General features: G+C 52.0%; 2 protein-coding genes across 13 annotated transcripts in view; both read right to left on the bottom strand.

Moving 5' to 3' along the window:
- Positions 1–2,760: 2,760 nt before the first annotated feature.
- On the bottom strand, positions 2,761–6,915 carry SLFNL1 (schlafen like 1). Its single transcript, XM_004372079.2, has 4 exons — positions 6,495–6,915; positions 4,128–4,649; positions 3,697–3,840; positions 2,761–2,910 (listed from the first exon to the last, which is right to left on the bottom strand). The coding sequence occupies exons 1-4, from the start codon at positions 6,906–6,908 to the stop codon at positions 2,788–2,790; spliced, it is 1,203 nt and encodes a 400-aa protein (XP_004372136.2). The 5' UTR covers positions 6,909–6,915; the 3' UTR covers positions 2,761–2,787.
- A 6,501-nt stretch (positions 6,916–13,416) lies between these two features.
- The window catches only part of SCMH1 (Scm polycomb group protein homolog 1), a 240,650-nt gene continuing 233,505 nt past the window's right edge, over positions 13,417–20,561 (bottom strand). For all 12 annotated transcript variants that reach the window (XM_023727153.1, XM_023727151.1, XM_023727152.1 and 9 more), the window contains 2 exons: positions 17,256–17,398; positions 13,417–16,100 (listed from right to left, as the gene is read on the bottom strand). In XM_023727153.1, the coding sequence (XP_023582921.1) occupies positions 15,975–16,100; positions 17,256–17,398 (269 nt within the window). In that variant the 3' untranslated portion in view covers positions 13,417–15,974. The remainder of the gene's footprint in view (positions 16,101–17,255; positions 17,399–20,561) is intronic.

The raw sequence follows: 20,561 nt of genomic DNA, 5'->3' as shown, positions 1-20,561 counted from the left end.
AGTTCCATGATTTTCCAGTGCCTCAGACCCCAAATTTAGGAGTCACTGTGGTTGCATCATTGAGCAAGTATTGATTGTCTACCAGATGCCCAGCGTGCTTAGTGCTCCATGGTCTTTACTACATTGAAATTTGACACTGGGGGCTGGGGAGAAAAATGTTTTTCCTTTCTCACCGTTTGGCCCAGCGCCTACATCACAGAGATCCAGAAAAGAAGTGGGCTCCCTTTTATCCTTCCACTCCCTAGCCCAAGGCCACCATCACCCTCAAGGCCTGGAAGTCAGTGTTCCCTGCCTCCTGATCAAGAGCCACCCAGCTGCCTTTGTCTGCCTTCCATTTCTCATACGTTTAAAATAAAACATCTTCAGTTATACAAAGGTCTTCAAAATTGTCTTGGCACTTTGTGGCTGATTTGGCATAATGTTAGCCTCTTTTCCCACCTGGTGGTCCTGTCAGACAGTCTTCAGTCACTTTTTTAAAAAACCGTTGCCCAAACTGAGCACTGTGACATGCCCATTGGTGCCAGTAGCGCTCCCTACAACAGTGGGCATTTGGTTGGGTGTGGTTGGTTTGAAAAAGCCTCTGGCTATCAGTGTTTCCACCCTACCTGTGAGAGAGCCTCAGCCGACTAATGTGTGCTGGCCAGTTACAATCCCTTCTGAGAAAAGGGACCCCAGGTGCTTCTCCAGGGCTTGCAAAGCCCCATTGGCCTGCCACCCTCGCTGCAGCCCAGCCTTCAGAGGCCTCTCCTTGGTAGGGAAGAAACAGGCAGAACTTCTCCCGGGTCCTTCCAATAAACCCCTCACCCAGGTGATCTGGGCAGGCTCACAGCCGACTGGAGCCGCTGAACTAAAATATGACTTCTTCCTCCCTTTGGAGAAACAGGCTGTTTGCCGTTTTTGGGGATTGCTGAGGTCCCATTTCCCTTCCCCCCATGAGGCCTGGGGTAGCAGCTAGTTTGGTGCTCAGGATGTGGATGGTGCTCAGAAATGCCTGTTCCTCTGACTTCTTGAGTAACGCGTCCTTTGTTCATGCAGTTCCCAAACAGTCTTTGAAAAACCTGGTTCGGCCCCTGTGGTTGGTGACACGGGTAGCTCAGTGGGGTGAGTGACAGGAGTTTGATAATCTGTTGTGAGGCACATCCAATCTCACACTGGGTTGCTGTAACCAGTTTGAGTGATGGCAAAGCAGGGGTTGTATCTTGTAGGAAAACCAAGTCTCACAACAAGTTGTGGATGGCTCAGTAGATGTCACCTTGCTGGTGAATAGTGTGGCCATGGAACCCCAGTCCTGTGAAATGACCTGTTCAACAGGGTTCCATGATTTTCCAGGGCCTGAGACCCCAAATTTAGGAGTACCCATGATTGCTTCATTCTGCAAATATTGACTGGGTGTCTACCATATGCCTGGCATATGGTTCTGAAGTTATACAAGTGAACAAAGCCGACTCAAAGCCCCCATCCCCCATAGCGTGTATTTTAGTGAGGGGAAACAGACAAACGCTACAGTGTGTCAGATAGTGACAAGTGCTATGGAGAAAAAGATGGAAGCAGAAAAGGGGGGAGTGGAAGTGCTGGGAAGGGGGGTGTAATTTAAAATAAGGTGGTTAGGAAAGTTGAGTATGGACTTGAAGGTAAAGAGGAGAGGAAATGAGTCATGCAGGTATGGGGGGAAGAGCATTCCAGGGGGGAGCAGCCAGTGCAAAGGCCCTGAGGCAGGAGCTCCTGAAACAAGTTGGTCAACAATGGCTGGAGTGGCCAAAAAAGGGGCCAACTGAGGAGTTGAGGTCAGGTGAGCCAGGTCATGGAGGATTGTGTAGGCCATTGTTTGGCCTTTGCTCTTGACAGATGGGGAACTTTTGCAGAGCTCTCGAGACAGGCGTGGCATGATTGGACTTTGGTTTTAATAGTGTCTCTGGCTCTGCTGGTGGAGACAGCAGGGGAAAGGCCAGGAAAGGAATCCTTTCCAGTGGTGGGGGATGCTTGGAATGGACGTCAGATCCTCCCTTTGCAGGGGCTGTTCTGTGCCATGGGCTGGAGAGACAGGGCACCCACCTGATGATAAAGTGCCACCACCCACTGCTTTCTCAACCACCACCACCCTTTGAGGTAGACATTACCCCCGCCTTATAGGTGAGGAAACTGAAGCAAAGAGGCATCGCAATGTGCCCCAAGGTACCCAGTCTTTAAGGCAGAGCTGGACTGGAGCCCAACTGCTCTGTGGTCAGAGCCAGGACTGGTGCTGTCCTTTGCACACAAGGGCTCATGACCCACTTGTACCTAACAGGCTTGCCAAGCATCCTAGAAAGAACCATCGTTGCCCCAGGTGCATATGATTTATTAAGGAGCATTGACAATCATAAGTTCCAGCAAGTCAGGGATGAGGGCTGCAGGGTGGCCTATTTGCCCTGTAACCAGTTACTGAATGTACCTTGCTTTCTGCGGGAGATGCCAGATTCCTTTCTAGTCCCATTTAGCCAACGGGAGTCCTAAATCCCAGTGCAGTCAAAACCAGCGTTTTAGGGAGAGGGACACTCCCTTACAGCTCAGTCCTGGGGTAGCCAAGTTCTTTCTGAAAGTGAGGGTTCTGTGGGGATTGTGCTAAGAGCAATTTCTTAGCCACCCAGACCTGGGTTGCTCAGGGTTGAAGCCCCATCCCAGCCACCTCTGAGCAGCTCCACCTCCCTGGTCAGCCCAGACAGTGTCTGTTGGCAGGATTCAGGCGCAGGTAGGAAGTACTGCACCTCTGCTGTGTGGAGCACTGGCCCCTCCCGCCCTGGCTCGCGTGCCTCACAGGACACAGCAGGTGCAGGAGGTCAGCCAGTGCTGCTTCAGCTGCCGCTGGAGCTGCTCCCTCTCCACCGTCAACACCTTCACCTTCTCTTCCAGTTTGCCTAGTTCTGCCATCCATTTCTGAAGGGACATTGGAGAAGCAGATGTCGAAGCAGACCTCCCAGGCCTGGCCACACCCTGCCCCCCAAACCCCCCCACCAGAGCCTGATGGGCCTTGCTCACAGCCGTTGGGCAACATGTTGGCACCGTTAGGTGGGGAAGCCAGGTCCCCTGGCCATGACACCACTTCTGACCAAGTTGGCGCTGGGGTCTTGAGGGAGGCTGCCTGATGTGAGGGTCCTGCCAGCATCCCAGCCCCTGGGGTGGACCCATCCTCTGCAGCCTCACCAAATACCAGGGGCAGGGGCAGGTTGACCACCCTGTGGCCAAGTCCTTTTCTCACTCCTTGTCAGCCCCTTGCCCCTCTCTGCTTTGCCAGCACTTGATTTCCTTCTTGAAGAGGCCTTTCCTTGGGACCTGCCACCTCTCTCACATACCTCCCCTAAGAAGCATCACCCACTCCTCCACTTTTCTTGTAACTTCAAAATAGTGTAACCTCCCCCCTCTCCCAGCCACTCACGGATGGAATGTCTTAACCCTCAAGCCAAGGCAGAGGGGTATTTCAGGCACCACGGAAGGTGGCATATAGACTTTTGAAAGAGTGCTCAGGGCCTCACCCTCACCCCCAGGCACGGGACAGTGGACTACAGGATGTGGTGAGTTATTCCTGTCCGCCCCAACCGGTGTACTGGGTGGGTGATGGAGGACCAAGGGGAACAGCGGCTTGCCCTGGACTGCTCAGGGAGCGGCTGAAGGAGCCTGCAGTCCGCCAGGCTCCCACCTGCCCTCCTCGCGGAGCCTCGTTACCTGCCTGCACCACTCCTGGATGGCGCTGCCGGACAGCGGGCCCTGGATGCTCCCGTCGCGCCGCAGAAACACCTCCCCCTGGTCGGTCTCGTAGAGCTGCGGCTCGCTCTGGGCCTTGGGCGGGTGCACGCGCAGACGGATCACCTTGATGAGGGCAACAGTTGGGCGCTGCACTTGACAGTTCGCAGCCCCAAATCCCGCTTAAGCGGCTGCCGCGTTGCTCACTGGCTCCTTAGGGAGCCTGGTGGGGTGGGGGCAGGGTTCCTGCCAGCCTCTTCTCCAGTCCTCCTTCCCCCAACTCCCCGTCGCACCCTCCTAGGCCAGCGTCGCTCAGCTCTGGGCTTAGCAGAGAAGATGACCCGCATCATTAGTTAAGTGATGACAGATGACAAAAGCTGAGACCCAGAAACCTTGCTTTCCCGCAGGCTCACCTTGAGGGGGACGCTGGTGGCGGAGATGCTGATCACGGGGATGAAAGTGAGGGCATAGGCGTCTGGGAAGACCTGGGGCTTGAAGCCCTGCAGGATGGAGTCCACCAGCAGGCGCACTCGGTCCTCGTCGTGGTGGCTGCAGCGGATGCCCTGCACCAGGCCGCTGTCCTCGACACCCACAAACAAGTTGCCGCCCTCGCTGTTGAGGAAGGCGCACACGTAGCGCCGCACGTGGTGCTTGAACGCCAGGCTCAGGTACTCGCCGCCACCGCGCTTGAATTCCACGTTGCGTGTCTCGCTGCCCAGGAAGGCGCCCTGGAAGAGCCTCTCCTGGCCCAGGATCTCCTGGTGCACGATGGCGCTGTCGGAGCGCGCGCCGCTGGGCCGGTTTTGGTGGACCCCCGGTCTCTGAGAGGCCCAGGACAGGCTGGGCGGGGTCTCTGTGGGTGGGACCAACGACCTCCCACTGTGGTCCGGGCTAGCGCCAGCGCTGGGGCCCAGTCTCAGGCCGCAGTCTTCCTCCTGTGGGAGGGAGGGGGGGAATCAAGAACGGGTGTGGGGGGCAGGGCAAGAGTCGGAGCCCCTGCTGGGGTGGTGTGAGGGCCAGACTGCTAGAGCCCCCACATGGGCCTCCTAATGCCCCCTCCTGACCACGAGATCCAATTCTGCCCACCCCTCCTGCCAGCCAATGCTGGAAACCTCTGGAGGGCCAGACGCATCAGCTGGGTCAAGGGCTCAAACTAGCAGCTGCTTCCTCCCCTGCCCAGCTGGCCCTCTACCACTGGGTGATGGTAGGACGTCTCCTTCCCAGCTGGGAGCTGGGACACCTGTGGACCAATCTTTTCCCACTTGGATTTTGGATAGAAATCCAAGGCCCAGGACAGGATCATTCCAGGAGGTGTCTTATTAGCGCCCCGAGGTCCCTGAACTGAGAGGGGCCACAGAGACCCCATCCTTTCCTAATCTCCCTGAAACCTTTGCCTATCGCTTTCCTGACTATTGACAAGTCCTCCTGAATCACTCCCTTCCTCTGCCCCTCCCGAGTCCACTCCCTGGGCTCTCATCTGTGTGTTCGAGGACTCTGGGCATGAGGGGCTTCATGGCCACTTCTCTAGTCTGGGCCTCATCAGTTGGCCCCTGGATGACCGTGTTAGCCCCTCACTGGCCTCCCTGCCTCCAGGCTCTTTCACCCCAACTCATCATCCTCCCCACTGACCCCAGATGCAAGTCACATCAAGTCGCTCCCCTCTACAGCCTTTCCATGGCTTCCGGCTGCCTGCAGGCCTCCCTAACTGGCTTACAGGGCTGGGAGCCCAGCGCCAGCTGGCCATGGAGATGAGGGGCATACCCCCACAAGCCCTGCAGCTCCCCAAGATTGTCTTTAGAAACAAGATAAAACTCTTACAAACAGGACATCAGGCACACAGGTCTGTTTAGTTCTGCAATAGTTTAAACACCATGGCAGTTTCATCCGCCACCTCTGCCCCCTGGCCCCAAAAGGGAAAACCAAAATCACCTGTCTCAGGGAGTGACTCACTACAACCACAGCGAGTTGGCTATCCCCTGCTAGCCCCCTAAAAGCCAGCCTTTCAGCCCCATTCCGCCTTGATCTCCCAGCCCTGCCTGCCCCGTGGGTGCCAGCTGTCTTCTTCAGCGTGCCCTGCAGCCTTGGGCCTGAGCTCCAGGGATGCCTAATGGCTTTCCCTTCTGCAAACAAAAGGAACTTGCGCAACATCCCTCTGTCTGGAATGTCCTTCCCCATTAAGGAGCCTGTCAAATTCTGAGTCCCAGCTTGGATTTCACTTCCGCTGTGAATCTGTCCCTGGAGAGCAGTGCAGAGCAGCGAGGAGCCTCCTGTCTCCTCGTCCAGCTCGAGGCAGCCACGTGGCAGCTTTGCCAACTGGCTATATCTGGCTCTGCTCACAGATGGGGGCTCCCTTGTGAGGGCCGGGCCCCACCTTTAACTTCTGCCTTACTGCCTGGGATAGGTGGGCATGGTGTTTGTCAACTGAATGAGGTGGGCCAAGGAGAAAATCAGGGCCCCTGTGTGCCCAAGCCCAGAGGAAGGGAAGCAAAGGGACCCAGGGAGGAGTCCCACACTTTGGCCTTTTACAAGAGGGGCCACTTACCATGTGCTTCAAGACTGGAGGCAAACCGTGAGGGTCAGTGACCCTCTGGGTGGTTGCCGCCCCACCAGCTTCAGGCCATGATCATTTCAGTAGCAGCCCCCAACTTTGCAGATGTGTCCCCAGCTCCAACAAGACACCCCTCCACTCCCACGCAGCACAGGCCATCTGCACCCAGGCCTCTCTCCTGGGTGAGGCTTTGGGCCTTGTGGACCTGGTGGCCTGGGAAAAGCCTACTTACCTCTCTTCGGTGAGAGGGCTTCCGGCCCTCAGTCACCACCAGCTCTTTCCCTCGGGCCGCCAGCTCCTTGAGGATCAGGTGCTCCTCTGAGGCCACCTGCAGGCGTGAGGGCAGCGAGGCCAGGGTGGACTTTGGGGTGGCCACCTGCACAACTGCATAGGCCTTCCGAGGCCGCCGCACCACCTCAATGTGCTCCCGTGCCACAGGCACCTCGAGCCGCTCCAGGGTGTCTCGCAGCAAGCAAGTGAGCACTGGTGTGGAGAACTGGGGGTTCAGGTGGCCCACATAGAGAGTGTGCATGGTGGGGGCCGCTGCAGGGTCTGCATCCTCAGGCAGGGGCTCCTGTGTGTGGGGCACCTGTAGGGGCAGCTCGCCCAGAGGCCCTATAGGAAGCTCCGGCACCTGTGCTTCCATTGTCTCTTCCTGGGGATCTCTGGAGGGGTCTCCCTCAGAAGGCATTTTGCGATTTCTCACCACTGGCTGCTCCTCCCAGGGCTCTGGCCTCTCAGCTGGGCCCAGAGCCTCCCAGGGGGACTCAGGGGGTACCAAGTCTCCTGGGAGGCTCACAGATTGGTAGGGGCTGGGCAGGGCCATGGAGGGAGGGGGAGAGCAGAGGGCCAGCAGGAAGGGGCTGGCCACCTACTCGAGGCCTAGGACAGGAAAGAGGAGAGTCAACGCAGGGCTGCACCAGTGAACACAGCATGCGGCCTCGCCCCTCCATTCCACAGAAGGGAAGACTGAGGCCCACAGGGGAGGCCTTATGCCCAAAGAGCTAGAGGCCGATGGGACCAGACCGGTGTTCTTTTATAGCCCCAGAAATCTTGTCTTCCCTGCCCAACCTGCCCCTCTCCACAGGCTCGCCTACGTAGGTGCCCTCAATGTTTCTTGCCCACCAGAAGACGACTGCTTCTCCACGCACCGAAGAAACTTTTTAAAGAGGGCCTTTTGCAAAGGAGGCCTTAAGCCCACTTCTGGGATAGGATTGCCCAGAGGGCCCATTGCTGCTTCTCCCTGACTGGTCTGCAACCCAGCCTGAGCCCAGCAGATGCTCTGAAAGAATCAGGGCCGGAGCAGAAGGCCCTAGAGCAGAGTTTTTATGCTTTTGGCATACTGATGAAAGCTATGGCCCCCTCCCATGAAAAATGGCCTTATGCACATATACATGCAATTGTAGGAGGTTCAGGGACCATGTTTTAAGAACTCCTAGTCAGCTCCCATAGGAGAAACACCTGGCAATCTGCTTCCATAAAGATTACAGCCAAGAAAATCCTATGGAGCACTTCTACTCTGTCACATGGAGTTGTTATGAGTCGGAATCGACTCAACGGCACAACAGTCTAGACTGAGTCCTCCGTTTTGGGCCCAGAGAGCAGAAGTGAGGCAGAGCAGAAAAAAGATTGGAGCTGGGGGGGCATTTGCCCCCAGGCGCAAGTCCAAGGGGGTGCCAGACGAGGCGCGGACGTTCCAAGGTGCCACAAATATGAAAGGCGCCTGACTGAGGCAGCCAGACAAAAAGTGGGAAGGCGTTTCTGCTGTTGCATCCCCACTATCAACATCTATTCATCTTGAAATGGGGGGGGCACAACTTAGAGACTGCCCCCCCATGCTCATTACCCTTGCTACACCCCTGCCACTCACCCCCACACACCCGGCCTCCGGCTTGCATGGTAGGTGCCACCGGCCTGCATCTTTTCAGATCGGATCCTTGAGGCAGTCAGGACCTGTGGGCCACCACGGCTGGGGTGGGGGCATTTAGGGCCAACAGGAATAGGAGGAAAGGGGAGGCCTGTGACCTTCATGTCCTGCTGGTTCCTGGGGAAGCACCAGCCCTGAGCTCCCCATGCTCAAGCTTGGCCGGTGAACAGCGAGAACCAGGCTGAGGAAGTGGGCGGGGCCCACTCACTACCTCTGTGATCTCATGCAGGGCAACAATGCCTTCTCGGCCAGCCAATGCCTTCCTTTGGCCAAAGGTCCAAAGGAAAACTCCTCCTCCATCCCCCCACCTCCCACCCAGCCCAAGCAGATACAGCTACCTCCCCACCGCTCGTAACACCTTGGCCATGAGGCTCCCTCTGGGCAGATCCTAGAATCCCATGGCTGAAGACATACTTCCTCCCTCTGCCACATCTCTCCAGGCCACACCTCTCTCTTGGCCCGCTGCCCAGTCCAAAGCTCCCAGCTCCCCTTTGGTCGCCAATCCCAGGCTCCCCTCGCACTGGTGGGCCCAGCTTCCCCTTGGATGGGTCAGAAAACACAGGGCTGGTTCCAGGGCTCCCCTAGCACCAGGCCCTTCTCTGTGCCCAGGACAGAGGTTGCTGTCCAGAAGACCTCTGAGGAATAGATCAAGCATTGCTGTCTCTTTTGAAGGACAGGGTTGTCACCTGCTGCTTGACAGGGACCAAGTCATGGGTGACACACAAGCCTTAATTAATGCAGGAATCTTCTTGGGGATGACCCTTTGACAGGTGCTTTTCATTATGCAGCTATAACGTAGCACTTTCCCACACTGCCTGGAAGCCTCAGGACTGGGGGTGGAGTGTGGAGTTCAAAGGCAGATGTTTCAGACCCGGAAGGCAGTGGCTGACAGTGTAGAGAAGGCTGCCTTTCTTGTGGGCAGCCATTATATTACTGGATTTTGTTTCCCTTAGAGACTGAGGTAGAAACTTGGGTGGGGAACTTGCAAAAGGACAGTCTGGTATGGGAGCACAGAAGAACGCCAGGCCCCAAATAGTGGCACTGTGAGGCTTTGGGGAGAGCCAGCCAGCAGGGACTTCCAGGGGGCCCTGGTCAAGGCCCAGTGGGTACAGTGACAGCTAAGGGCCAGGATTAAGTTTTCCTTTCCTGTCATCCCTCCCCAGCCTTTTGTTAGTTGTGTTTTGGGGGCAGCAGCTTCAAGAGGCAGGTGGGAGGTGACTGTGGAGAGCCTGCAGTGCTGGTCTGAAGTGGGAGGAGGCCAAGGAACCTGGGCTTTCATGGAGGGAAGGCAGGCATCCGATAGCCTGCATTCTGGAGGGATAGGGGCTGGACTTCTTCAAGGGAAGGGTCGCCCTGGAAGACTAGAGAGGCTCCTCTGGTTTGGTTATTATTGGGCCGGATAGGAGTGAATATCCTGGATACAAGGAGCTAAAAGATGGACTGCAGTTATTTTCTACTCCCTCCTCCTCAGGGGACGCCATCTCTTGGCCCCCTCCCCTTGAGTTCAGCTGAACTGTATTTCTTGATCTTCTGAGGGTGCAAAGCCTCACGCCAGGTGCTGGAGCCCAGGAGGCAGACAGCCAGCACATTTCCCGTGCTCTTGTGGCACCTGCCACCCTGCCCTGTCAGCCGCACCCACCTCTGACTCATCTCTGCACCCACAGCCCTGAGAACTGCAGAATGATGGCTCCTCAGGCTTCTCCCCCAGCCCCCAGCACAAGAGCCCTCTTCTCCTTCATTCTGACTCTGCCATCCCCAGCTTCTCTCACAGCAACTGTACAACTGAGGCCGTAGCTATTTTGACACTGTTAACTCCTGAGGCTGTTAAGTCATGTGAGTTGTGCAGAAAAGAGACAGGTGGCCAGAAGAGGACTCTGACAGGGCACACCCGTGAACATACTGCGGCATCCTCCTCCCAATCTAGAGGCCTTGCTACCAGGCAGCTATTCTACAAGAAATTTCCCAACCTGGTTTAAGTGCCAAAACTTCCACCACTCTTACCAGAAATTTCTTTAAACCATTCTACTACATTTTGCTCTGGGATCTTTGATAACCTTATGTGAGCTGAACATCAGTTCAGCTTTTTTTGTGGGGGTAAAAACTGCCTTTCACTGTAAGTACTAAATAGATTTATGAAATATTTTAAATACAGAAAGGCACTGCAACTGAACTGGGTTATTTGTGTTGCTGGGGGTTGGTAACGGTACTGACGGGGCCCTGTGGGGAGCTCGGGCAGTGCAGACGGGAGTTCAGTGCATGTGATAAGCGGCCCTTTCAGTTCTCTCACTTGGTGTCTGTGACCTTATTCACAAACCTCATCTGGCATTTGAGAAAAAAAACAAACTTGCCTTTAAGGTTCTTTATGAATGCGAAAGCAAAAAAAAAAAAAAAAAAAACCATTCCTGTCAATTCGGACTCATAGCAGCCCTACAGGACCGGGAGAGCTGCCCCATCAGAGTTTCTAAGGAGGACCTGGTAGATTCAAACTGCCAACCTTTTGGTTAGTAGCTGTAGCTCTTAACCACTACGCCACCAGGGTTTCCTTTACAAATGCAAGGTGGGGCCCAGAAGTGAGGCAGAGGGAGGCTGTGGAAATGCTTCTTCTTATGTTAACTGGAGAATGGACATTTGTTGCTCTTCACCAGTGTCCATTGGTGGCCCACATGGCTGCTGTCTCTGAAACCACAGCAGGGATGGATGTCTACCTGGGCTCCCAGCCGAGGGGCAGAGGGATAGGGAAGGGGAATGAGCTCAGGGCAGAGTCTACTGCCATTATGTGGCAGATGACAGGATGCCAGAGAAGAGCAAACTCTCTGGAGTTTTGTGGACATGATTTTCACGACTCTGGGACCCAAGTCACTGCAGGATCAGTCTTGAGCCAAGTCAGCATTTCTTCAGACATGAGTCCTCCCTTTGCATACCACCGACCCCCCTTTCAGAGTCCAGCCCCAGCCCTCCACAGGGTATCTGATGTTTGAGTGGCTCTGGCCCAGGATCTGTACGCTCAGTACCTTTTGGCTGCTGGCCTCTGTGAGCATTTGCAGTGGCTTTGGTATCGGAGGCACAAATACAGCAGCTCTGATGCCTGGCTGTGATAGTTCCTGGGTTAAAAGTTCGAGGCAGTAACGCTTCCCTGGAACATGGTGGCAAGACCAGATCCAATGATTTGAAGTAAGTATTAGAGTCAGAAGGCTGCGAAAAGCTGAGGCACAAGGGGAGGAGAGTCTGGACTCTCCCAGGCAAGAGGGCTTTCCACGTTTTGAGCTTTGCTTGTAAGAAGGGGTGGTGGTCCAGGAGGGGTAAAGCACCTTTGGGCTCTTCCTGAGGACAGACTGTAGCACCCAGCGTGAGGGCAGGGACAGTGTATCCACCAGTGCCACATCCCAGAGAAGGAGCTCAGGGAGCTCCACAGAGATGCCAACATGGAGTGCTGCCAACACTCCGGCTCAGGGCAGAGAGCCGGGACAATGGAGATAGAGTGGAGAGGAGAGTGGCCAACAGGCAGGGAGGGGCCCCGGTTGTGGAGGGGGCAAAGGGTTCCAGGAAAATGCCCAGTCCTTTCCTGGATTCAGCCCAAAGTGGAAGCCAAACTCTTCTGTTATCCCTTAGAAGCATTTTTTTTTCCTCCTGATGCTCCTCAGCACTGGAGTCAATGTCTTCTCCCTGTCATGGTGTGAAGGGTAGGCACATGAAGCTGGTGCCATGGGGTCTCTGTTCCCCAGTCCCACTTTCCCAAATGCCTTCTCACCACAGGGGCCGCTGGACTGTTGAGTCAATGGAGGGGTCTCTCACGTGGGCACTGGGCCTGCCTGAGGCCAGTTTGGCTTTTCTGATGACTCTAGGTCACTATTAAGGAGCCCTGGTGGCACAACAGTTAAGAGCTCAGCTGTTAACTGAAAGTTTCGCGGTTTGAACCCACCCAGTGGCTCTGTGGGAGAAAGACCTGGCGATCTGCTCCCGTAAAGATTATAGCTTAGAAAATCCTAAGGGGCAGTTCTACTCTGTCACATGGGGTCACTATCCATCAAAAATTGACTTGATGGCACCCAACAACAAGAAGTCACTATTAGAAGACTTGGCTTTGTGAAACAATTTCAAAAGTTGAGATTTTTTTTTGGTTTGTTTTATCTTAAATAACATTCAGTTCTGACCACAGAGGTTAGGGTAATTGAGTAAAAGGTTAACAAACCCTTTCCCCTCCTGCAGGGGAATTTGACTTTGGTTACCACCTTTCTAGTTCGGTTTCTCTGGAAACCAGATAAAAATAGAATGTCAACTGTTTCAAGGCAACATTGCTTATGTTAAAATGACTCCTGGCTGTAAATCACCTGGACCTCCAGTACGTATGAAGTATAAACACTTACTAAAAAACACAACTTTAGGCTCCTGAATATAATGACTTTCAGTTAGGCAAGAACCCCAGAAACCATGCTGACGGAGTTGTTATAAGAGATACTGGCTGTCCGTGGAGGCTGAAACAATGGCCTTGAGATAATTTTTAAACCTTACAACAAAAATACCCACTGAACTCTTAAAACCAAACAATAGTTTAGGTTAACTAATAAAGAATGTCTGCCTTGAGCATTGTGCATTTCTAAGAACTACCTATATGGGATCAAACTGACGACAGCAGCTCGAAAGCTTAGATAGGAACCTCAGGGGCAGTGAGTTTATGTTAATGGGGGAGGAACAACTCAGAAAAGGAGGGTGAGAATGGTTGTACAACTTGGAGAATGTAATCAATGTCACTGAATTGTGCATGTAGAAATTGTTGAATTGGTGGCGTATGTTCTGCTGTGTATATTATCAACAACAGAAATAAAATAAACTATTGAAAAAGAAGAAGGAAAAAAAAAGATCTTGGCTCCCTTGGGGCATGACGCTTTTAAGCCAAGGTGAACTCACTTTTCCCTTATGTCTCATTTCCTTGTACCTAAGCTGTCACCTGGGAACCAAGAAAAGCTCCTGGGTGATTGTGGGCTGCTGCAGGGACTACCAAGGAGCCCAAGTGGCACAGTGGTTAAGCGCTACTAACCAAAAGGTCAGTGGTTGGAACCCACCAGCTGCTTTGCAGGAGAAAGAGGTGGCAGTCCGTTTCCGTAATGAGAGCCTTGGAAACCCTATGGGGCAGTTCTACTCTGTCCTGTAGAGTCGCTAGGAGTTGGAATCGACTCGACGGCAATGGTTGCTGTTTTTTCGTTTTTCTCACAGGCAAGTACTACCCCACTGAAGAGGAACATAGAAGACTGCTTCGGGCTGTCCTGCTGGCAGGCTGTTTCCTGTGTGACAGCCTTCAAAGTGAATCTGATGCCCAGGGTAGCCTAAGGGAGTTTGAATGTTTAGTTGGCTCTAAGACAAAGGCCCTCTGGTGGGTGCTGCCTGCAGTATAATGTACTGCATTCCTTATTAGCTATGGAGTTTTGGATAAATAACCTAAGCTACGGTTTCCCATCTGAAAGATGGGGGAAAATGGTAGTTATCCTACAGGGTTGTTGTGAGGTTTAAATGAGATAATGCACATAAAGAACTTAGCACACTGAGCCCTCCATAAGTTCTGAGTTAAGCTGTATACTCTTGGTGGCCCAGGGGTAGGGTGAGGTGGGTGTCATTTTGCACCCCAAGGCCCAGCCTTGCAGCATGTCTGGATGCCTACGTATCTGGTGTTACCTTCAGTCCCTGTGTCTCTTGGGTAAGGGTCACATCCAAAAGTTCATTAGCAGGGTTTAGTAAGGCCCTTCTTGGGAGTACCCTGAATGAACATACCCCAATGTCCAGGAGTCTGTGGAAAACAGGACCTCTTCTGGTTTGGCAGCTCTGACCATGACTGTGTCAGTGACCACAGTCAGAGCCTCACAGTGGCCAAGTGAACAAGACATTATAAGTCTGTTCTGATGTCAGAACCAGTTACTGGTCAGAGCTGGCAGTGCCCGCAGAAATCTCAGCCAAACCTTCATAGCCAGCTGCACCCAAATAAGGGAAATGACTTGCCCAAAGCTTCACAGCAACTCAGTGGACTGGCTAGAACCCTGGGCATGGCCTTGGAGTCAGATTACTTGGCTTCAAATGCCTACTATGGTACTTCTTGGCTATGTACCTAAGTTTGTTTCCTCATCTATAAAATGGGTTTGTTGTTAAGATTAAATAAGATAATTCATGTAAAGCAGTTTGCTTGGCACATTCTGTTATCAAAGTGTTAGCTATTTTCATTATTAGGTTACCCTGGACTCCTTTGCTGTTCCCTACACCTTCCCCTCCCCTGAACCCTACACCCCCATTATAAACAGAGGTGTGTGGCCCTGGACTTGGGATCTAGCCCCTGCTCAGTGCAGCCCTGACTTGGCTGGGCCTGCCTGCATCTCTCCTCACCCAAAGAGGATGAACATGAATCCAGACGGGGAGGTTCCTCAGAGGAGCTGACCCGAATATTGTTCCCTCCTGCTCTGGCTTCTTGGACCCCCTGTGCTCACCACTGTTGAGCTCTACCAGTGTGAAGCCCTTTGAGGGCAGACACTGGACCCCAACTCTGTGTTCCCCGGGGGCTTACACAATGCTGGGTCCGCAGTGGGCATCTGGCAGACAGCCTGTTCTTTAGGGATTGCTGGAATTAGGAGAACACTTAGGGAACATCTTGCCCAAGCTCCTCATTTTACCTATGAGAAAACTAAGACCAAGAGAAGGGGAGTGACTTGCCTAGTGGAGGCACAGTGTTTTAGCCGTCAACTGATTAAAAGGACACTGGCATCTATATTGATTTTTATTTATAAACAAATCGACATAAAATAAGTCCAGATGGTAGCAGAGGCAGCTTGCTGCAGACTTGCTTACAAAGGAAGCAAATGGACAGCAGAGTGGGTGGAGCCAGACTCCAGCCTGGAGACCCCTCCCTCCCATTCACGTTAGGGCTTCCTGGGCCTAAAATCATTGGGCCCAATCTTCTTCGGTAGCAATTCTGGTCAGGGCAAGAAGCTTGGGTCGAGGACTGTCTGTAGATGTGGCAGGGCGGGGGCTCACATTCCCGCACATGAGGCTCGGAGCTGCAAAGACCCCAGTGGGGGAAGGGAGGGGAAGCTGACAGTGACCCTCTCCTCCCCATGCTGAGTGATGTGGTCAAGGCTCTGCGGTCTGTCCACCCCTAAAAGCAAGTTCCCTAAGGTAGTGTCCTCTGGAAAGGGGCCAGGGCGGGCCATTCTCCGACCTCCTGAAACCCAGGCTCCAAGGTGCGAGGACTATGAACTGGAGGGCTTGCTCAAGTGCCAGAAACAATAAATTAACAATAAGAAAAGATCTTTTTTTTTTAAAGGTAGAGGTTTGCACCATCATTTTGGAGTCTAGGGAGCTGGTGGGAGAAGGCAGGAGCTGTGGGGCAATGGGGTGCCACACCAGGCCTAGTAGGTGGTGAGGGGACTGGGCACCACTGCCAATTCCAGGCCCTGTCTTCCAAGGCCCCAGGGTTGGCTCCTTCCCCATCACTTGGAAGGCGCCCAGTCCAGACTCCTGGAGAGAGGCTGGCCAGACTTGAGAAATAAATACAGGGGACCTCAGAGCCAAGGTAGGGCTGAGGGGAAGAGCAGTGCCAGCCCTGGGCCCCATGTTTTCCCCTCTTCAGTCCTTCATGGAAGGACACATCATGGCAGGAGGGGCTAGTAGTGGCTCCACACAGCCTGGAGTCTTGAGGAGGCCCGGAATCCCATTGAGGCACCCGGGAGTGGGCTGACTGCCCTCTTTCATGGGGGAAGAACACCCCATCTGCTTGACCACTCAGTTGTCTAGGATGCACCTCCCTGTTCAGAACTTGCCCTGCTTCAGCCGGTCAATGTGGTAGGAGAGCTTGAGTGCAGGCCCCAGCTTCAGCCCCATGTACTTCATCATCATGTCACTGCGCAACAGAAGCAGGGCCTTGCCGTCGATCTCCTGGGGGCAGGCAGAGGAGGGTGGGGGAGGAGCCATCAGAGGCCTGGTTGGTCTGACCACCCCAGGTTCTAAGTAAGGGCCACCCACGGAAGTGCCAACAACATGAAGTCCAATCACTCTGTGGTGACACTGGAGCCTATCTGTCCTCCTGACCCTTTTTCTCCAATCATTCCTCCCCTCAGACATCCACTCCTGAACCCACAAGGTCAGGCTCTTCACACGTCTGTACCATTTTCCTTCTGGTGCTGCCTGAGAGGCAGTTCCTCCCCACCCTCACACCTTTGAGACACAGCTCCATCCCATCTCTCCAGGAAGCCTCTCCAGTCAGTGCACTGGTTACTTACCACAGGCTGTTTTTCTATTGACCCTCAACTGTTATTCTGTGAGTCGCCTATTTCCTGAATGGCAGACCCCTTCCTGGGAGCTAGGCACAAAGCAGGCACTTACTGAGGAGCTGTGAAACCTTCAGGCCTGATCTAAGAGCACCCTCCAAGCCCATCTGGTGAGAATTAAATGATCAAGGAAAGGTAGCAGACCTGTTCTGTGTGCCCAAAGGACAGAACAGCACCAAAGAGTGGGGCTAGGAGGAAGTGGGTTTGAGCCCCAAATCAGAAGAATGGTCACTGCAGGGGAATCAGGAGCCAAAGGTCACTTGAAGAGATGTTGGAGGTTCATAAAGGGGTAGTAGAGGACAGGGAACTGATGAGGATGGAGAGTTGGGGACCACTTGGCAAAGGGCTCTTTAACTTAAACTGAGGTCCCTGATTCTCATGCCTAAAAAATGTCCGACATGAAAGTCAGGGCCAGATGTAAGAACAGGGTCTCGGCAGGCTTTAGAGGCCCAGTGAAGGCAGGCGGACAAGAGAACAGGCATTACTGGGAAAAGAGGAGATCCCCGACTCCAGGACTGAGCCCCCAGGCCATACACCTGGTAGGAATGTGGCTGAATCAGATCCTATTCTGAAGGAGTTGACCCAGATTGTCCAATGAAGTCTATCTGAGATCCAAGAGTCTAAGTTTTTATGGTGTCACCTTTGCTCAGTGACACAAGGAACCTGGAACAAACAAATATACAGCCCATGCCCTTTAAGAGTCTACAAGTTACAGAAACAAGACTCCCAGGGAACACAGGAGAGGTCAGGCAGGGGCACCTACGTGTTTGCGAAAGAGGTCAGCGTGGGGTCCAAGCTGAGGATCAGCTTCCCGAACAAACTGCATCACGTCTTCAACTGTCCATGAGGAGGGGTCCCGGCCACTCAGTCTCGAGCCATCCCGGCTTTCCAGGTATCGGTCTGACCCTGTAGCACAGGAGGGCACCTACTATAATGGGCAGGGACTGGTTTATAAATCCCCACTGCTCTCCTTGTCATGTCCCAACGGCCCTATAGGTGATGCTCGCAGCAGTGCTAAAGCATGAGCAAGGCAGCCTAGGGAGGGAGCAGTCTCCCCACAAAGGGCCTATGGGGCCTGAGACCTTTCTTAAGTCAAATCTTTTTTCTTTAAGGGTAGTTCTGACTTTTGGAAATGGTTAGAAGAAACTTTACGTTGAGACTGTGATTCAATCTGGGCCTGAGACAAGGGAAGAATGAGGTAAGGGGACTACCTGGGTTCAGTGGGAGCTGGTGGGCAGAGCTGCTTTGACCTTGGTTCTGGGGACCATTTCTAGAGGGACCCTGGTAGCTGGGTAGGATTAGGGCCAGGCCCCTTAGGGCCTAGGGAGGAAAAAAAGCGGTGGATAGTATCCTGGGTACTCATTTTCAAGGCCTGGAGAAGAGGTGACCTCACTACACCTTGACAGTAAAGCAGAAAATAGTTTTTGCCTTGGCTGCCAGGAATTTCAATGCTAATTTAAAGCTCTGTTTAGAGGTTGTTGTTATTAGGTGCCACAGAGTTGGTTCCAACTCATAGCAACCCTATGTACAACAGAATGAGACACTGCCCGGTCCTTTGCTATCCTCACAATCGTTATGCTTGCAGCCATTGTTGCAGCCACTGTGTCAATTCATCTCCTTGAGAGTCTTCATCTTTTTTACCCTCTACTTTACCAAGCATGATGTCCTTCTCCAGGGACTGATCCCTCCGGATAACATGTCCAAAGTATGTAAGACATAGTCTTGCCATCCTTGCCAGTCAGGAGCATTCTAGTTGTACTTCTTCCAAGACAGATTTGTTCGTTCTATTAGCAATCCACTGTATATTCAATATTCTTCTCCAGCACCACAATTCAAAGGTGTCACTTCTTCTTCGGTCCTCCTTATTCACTGTCCAGCTTTCACATGCATACGATGTGAATGAAAATACCATGGCTTGGGTCAGAGCACCTTAGTCTTCAAGGTGACATTTTTGCTCTTCAACACTTTAAAGAGGTCTTTTGCAGCAGATTGCCCAATGCTATGCATCGTTTCATTTCTTGACTGCTGCTTTCAAGGGGGTTAATTGTGGATCCAAGTAAAACGAAATCCACTGTCAATCTTGTCTCCATTTATCATGTTGCTTATTGGTCCAGTTGTGAGGATTTTTGTTTTCTTTATGTTGAGGTACAATCCATACTGAAGGCTATAGTCTGATCTTCATCGGTAAGTGCTTCAAGTCCTCTTCACTTTCAGCAGGCAAGGTTGTGTCATCTGCATAACACAGGTTGTTAACGAGTCTTCCTCCAGTCCTGATGCCCTGTTCTTCTTCACATAGTCCACCTTCTCAGATTATTTGCTCCGCATACAGATTGAATAGGTATGGTGAAAGGACAACTCTGACGCACACCTTTCTTGACTTTAAACCATGCAGTATTCCCTTGTTTTGTTTGAATGACTGCCTCTTGATCTATGTACAGGTTCCTCATGAGCACAATGAAATGTTCTGGAATTCCCATTCTACGCAATGCTATCCATAATTTGTTATGATCCACACAGTTGAATGCCTTTGCATAGTCAAACACAGGTAAACATCTTTCTGGTATTCTCTGCTTTCAGCCAGGATCCATCTGACATCAGCAGTGATATCCCTGGTTGCATGTCCTCTTCTGAATCCGGCTTGAATTTATGGCAGTTCCCTGTTGATGTACTGCTGCAGCCGCTTTTGAAAGATCTTCAGCAAAATTTTAACTTGCGAGTGATATTAATGATATTGTTCTATAATTTCTGCATTTGTTGGGATCACCTTTCTTTGGAATAGACATAAATATGGATCTCTTCCAGTTGGTTGGCCAGGTAGCTGTCTTCCAAATATCTTGGCATAGACAAGTGGGCACTTCCAGTGTTGCATCCGTTTGTTGAAACATCTCAATTGGTATTCCGTCAATTCCTGGCACTTTGTTTTTTGCCAATGCCTTCAGTGCAGCTTGGACCTCTTCCTTCGGTACCATTGGTTCCTAAGCATACGCTACCTCCTGAAATGGTTGAATGTCGATCGATTCTTTTTGGTATGGTGACTCTGTGTACTCCTTCCATCTTCTTTTGATGCTTCCTGAGTGTTCAATATTTTCCCCATAGAACCCTTCAATATTGCAGCTAGAGGCTTGAATTTTTTCTTCAGTTCTTTCAGCTTGAGAAATGCTGAGTGTGTTCTTCCCTTTTGGTTTTCTAACTCCAGGTTTTTGCACATGTCATTATTATACTTTATCTTCTTGAGCTGCCCTTTGAAATTTTCTCTTCAGCTCTTTTATATCAGCGTTTATTCCATTTGCTTTAGCTTTCTGACATTCAAGAGCAAGTTTCAGAGTCTCTTCTGATATCCATTTTGGTCTTTTCTTTCTTTCCTGTCTTTTTAATGACCTCTTGCTTTCTTCATGTATAATGTCCCTGACATGATTCCACAACTCATCTGGTCTTTGGTCATTAGTGTTTAATGCATCAAATCTATTCTCGAGATGGTCTCTAAATTCAGGTGGGATATACTCAAGGTTGTACTTTGGCCTTCGTGGACTTGTTCTGATTTTCTTCAGTTTCAACTTGAACTTGCATATGAGCAACTGATGGTCTGTTCCGCAGTCGGCACCTGGCCTTTTTCTGACTGATGATATTGAGCTTTTCCATCGTCTCTTTCCACAGATGTAGTCAATTTGATTCCTGTATATTCTATCTGGCAAGGTTCATGTGTATAATCCCCGTTTATGTTGTTGAAAAAAGGTATTTGCAATGAAGAAGTTGTTGGTTTTGCAAAATTTTATCATGCGATCTCCGGCATTGTTTCTATCACCAAAGCCATATTTTCCAACTACTGATCCTTCTTTTTTGTTTCCAACTTTCACATTCCAATCACCAGTAATTATCAATGTATCCTGATTGCATGTTTGATCAATTTCATACCGCAGAGGTTGGTAAAAATCTTCAACTTCTTCATCTTTGGCCCTAGCGGTTGGTGTGTAAATCTGAATAATAGTTGTATTAACTGGTCTTCCTTGTAGGTGTATGGACATTATCCTATCACTGACAGCAATTTACTTCAGGACAGACCTTGAAATGT

The sequence above is a fragment of the Trichechus manatus genome, unplaced genomic scaffold (genome assembly GCF_000243295.1).
Source record: "Trichechus manatus latirostris isolate Lorelei unplaced genomic scaffold, TriManLat1.0 scaffold00015, whole genome shotgun sequence".
Lineage (NCBI taxonomy): Eukaryota > Metazoa > Chordata > Mammalia > Sirenia > Trichechidae > Trichechus > Trichechus manatus.
This window is presented reverse-complemented; position numbering and strand designations above follow the sequence as displayed.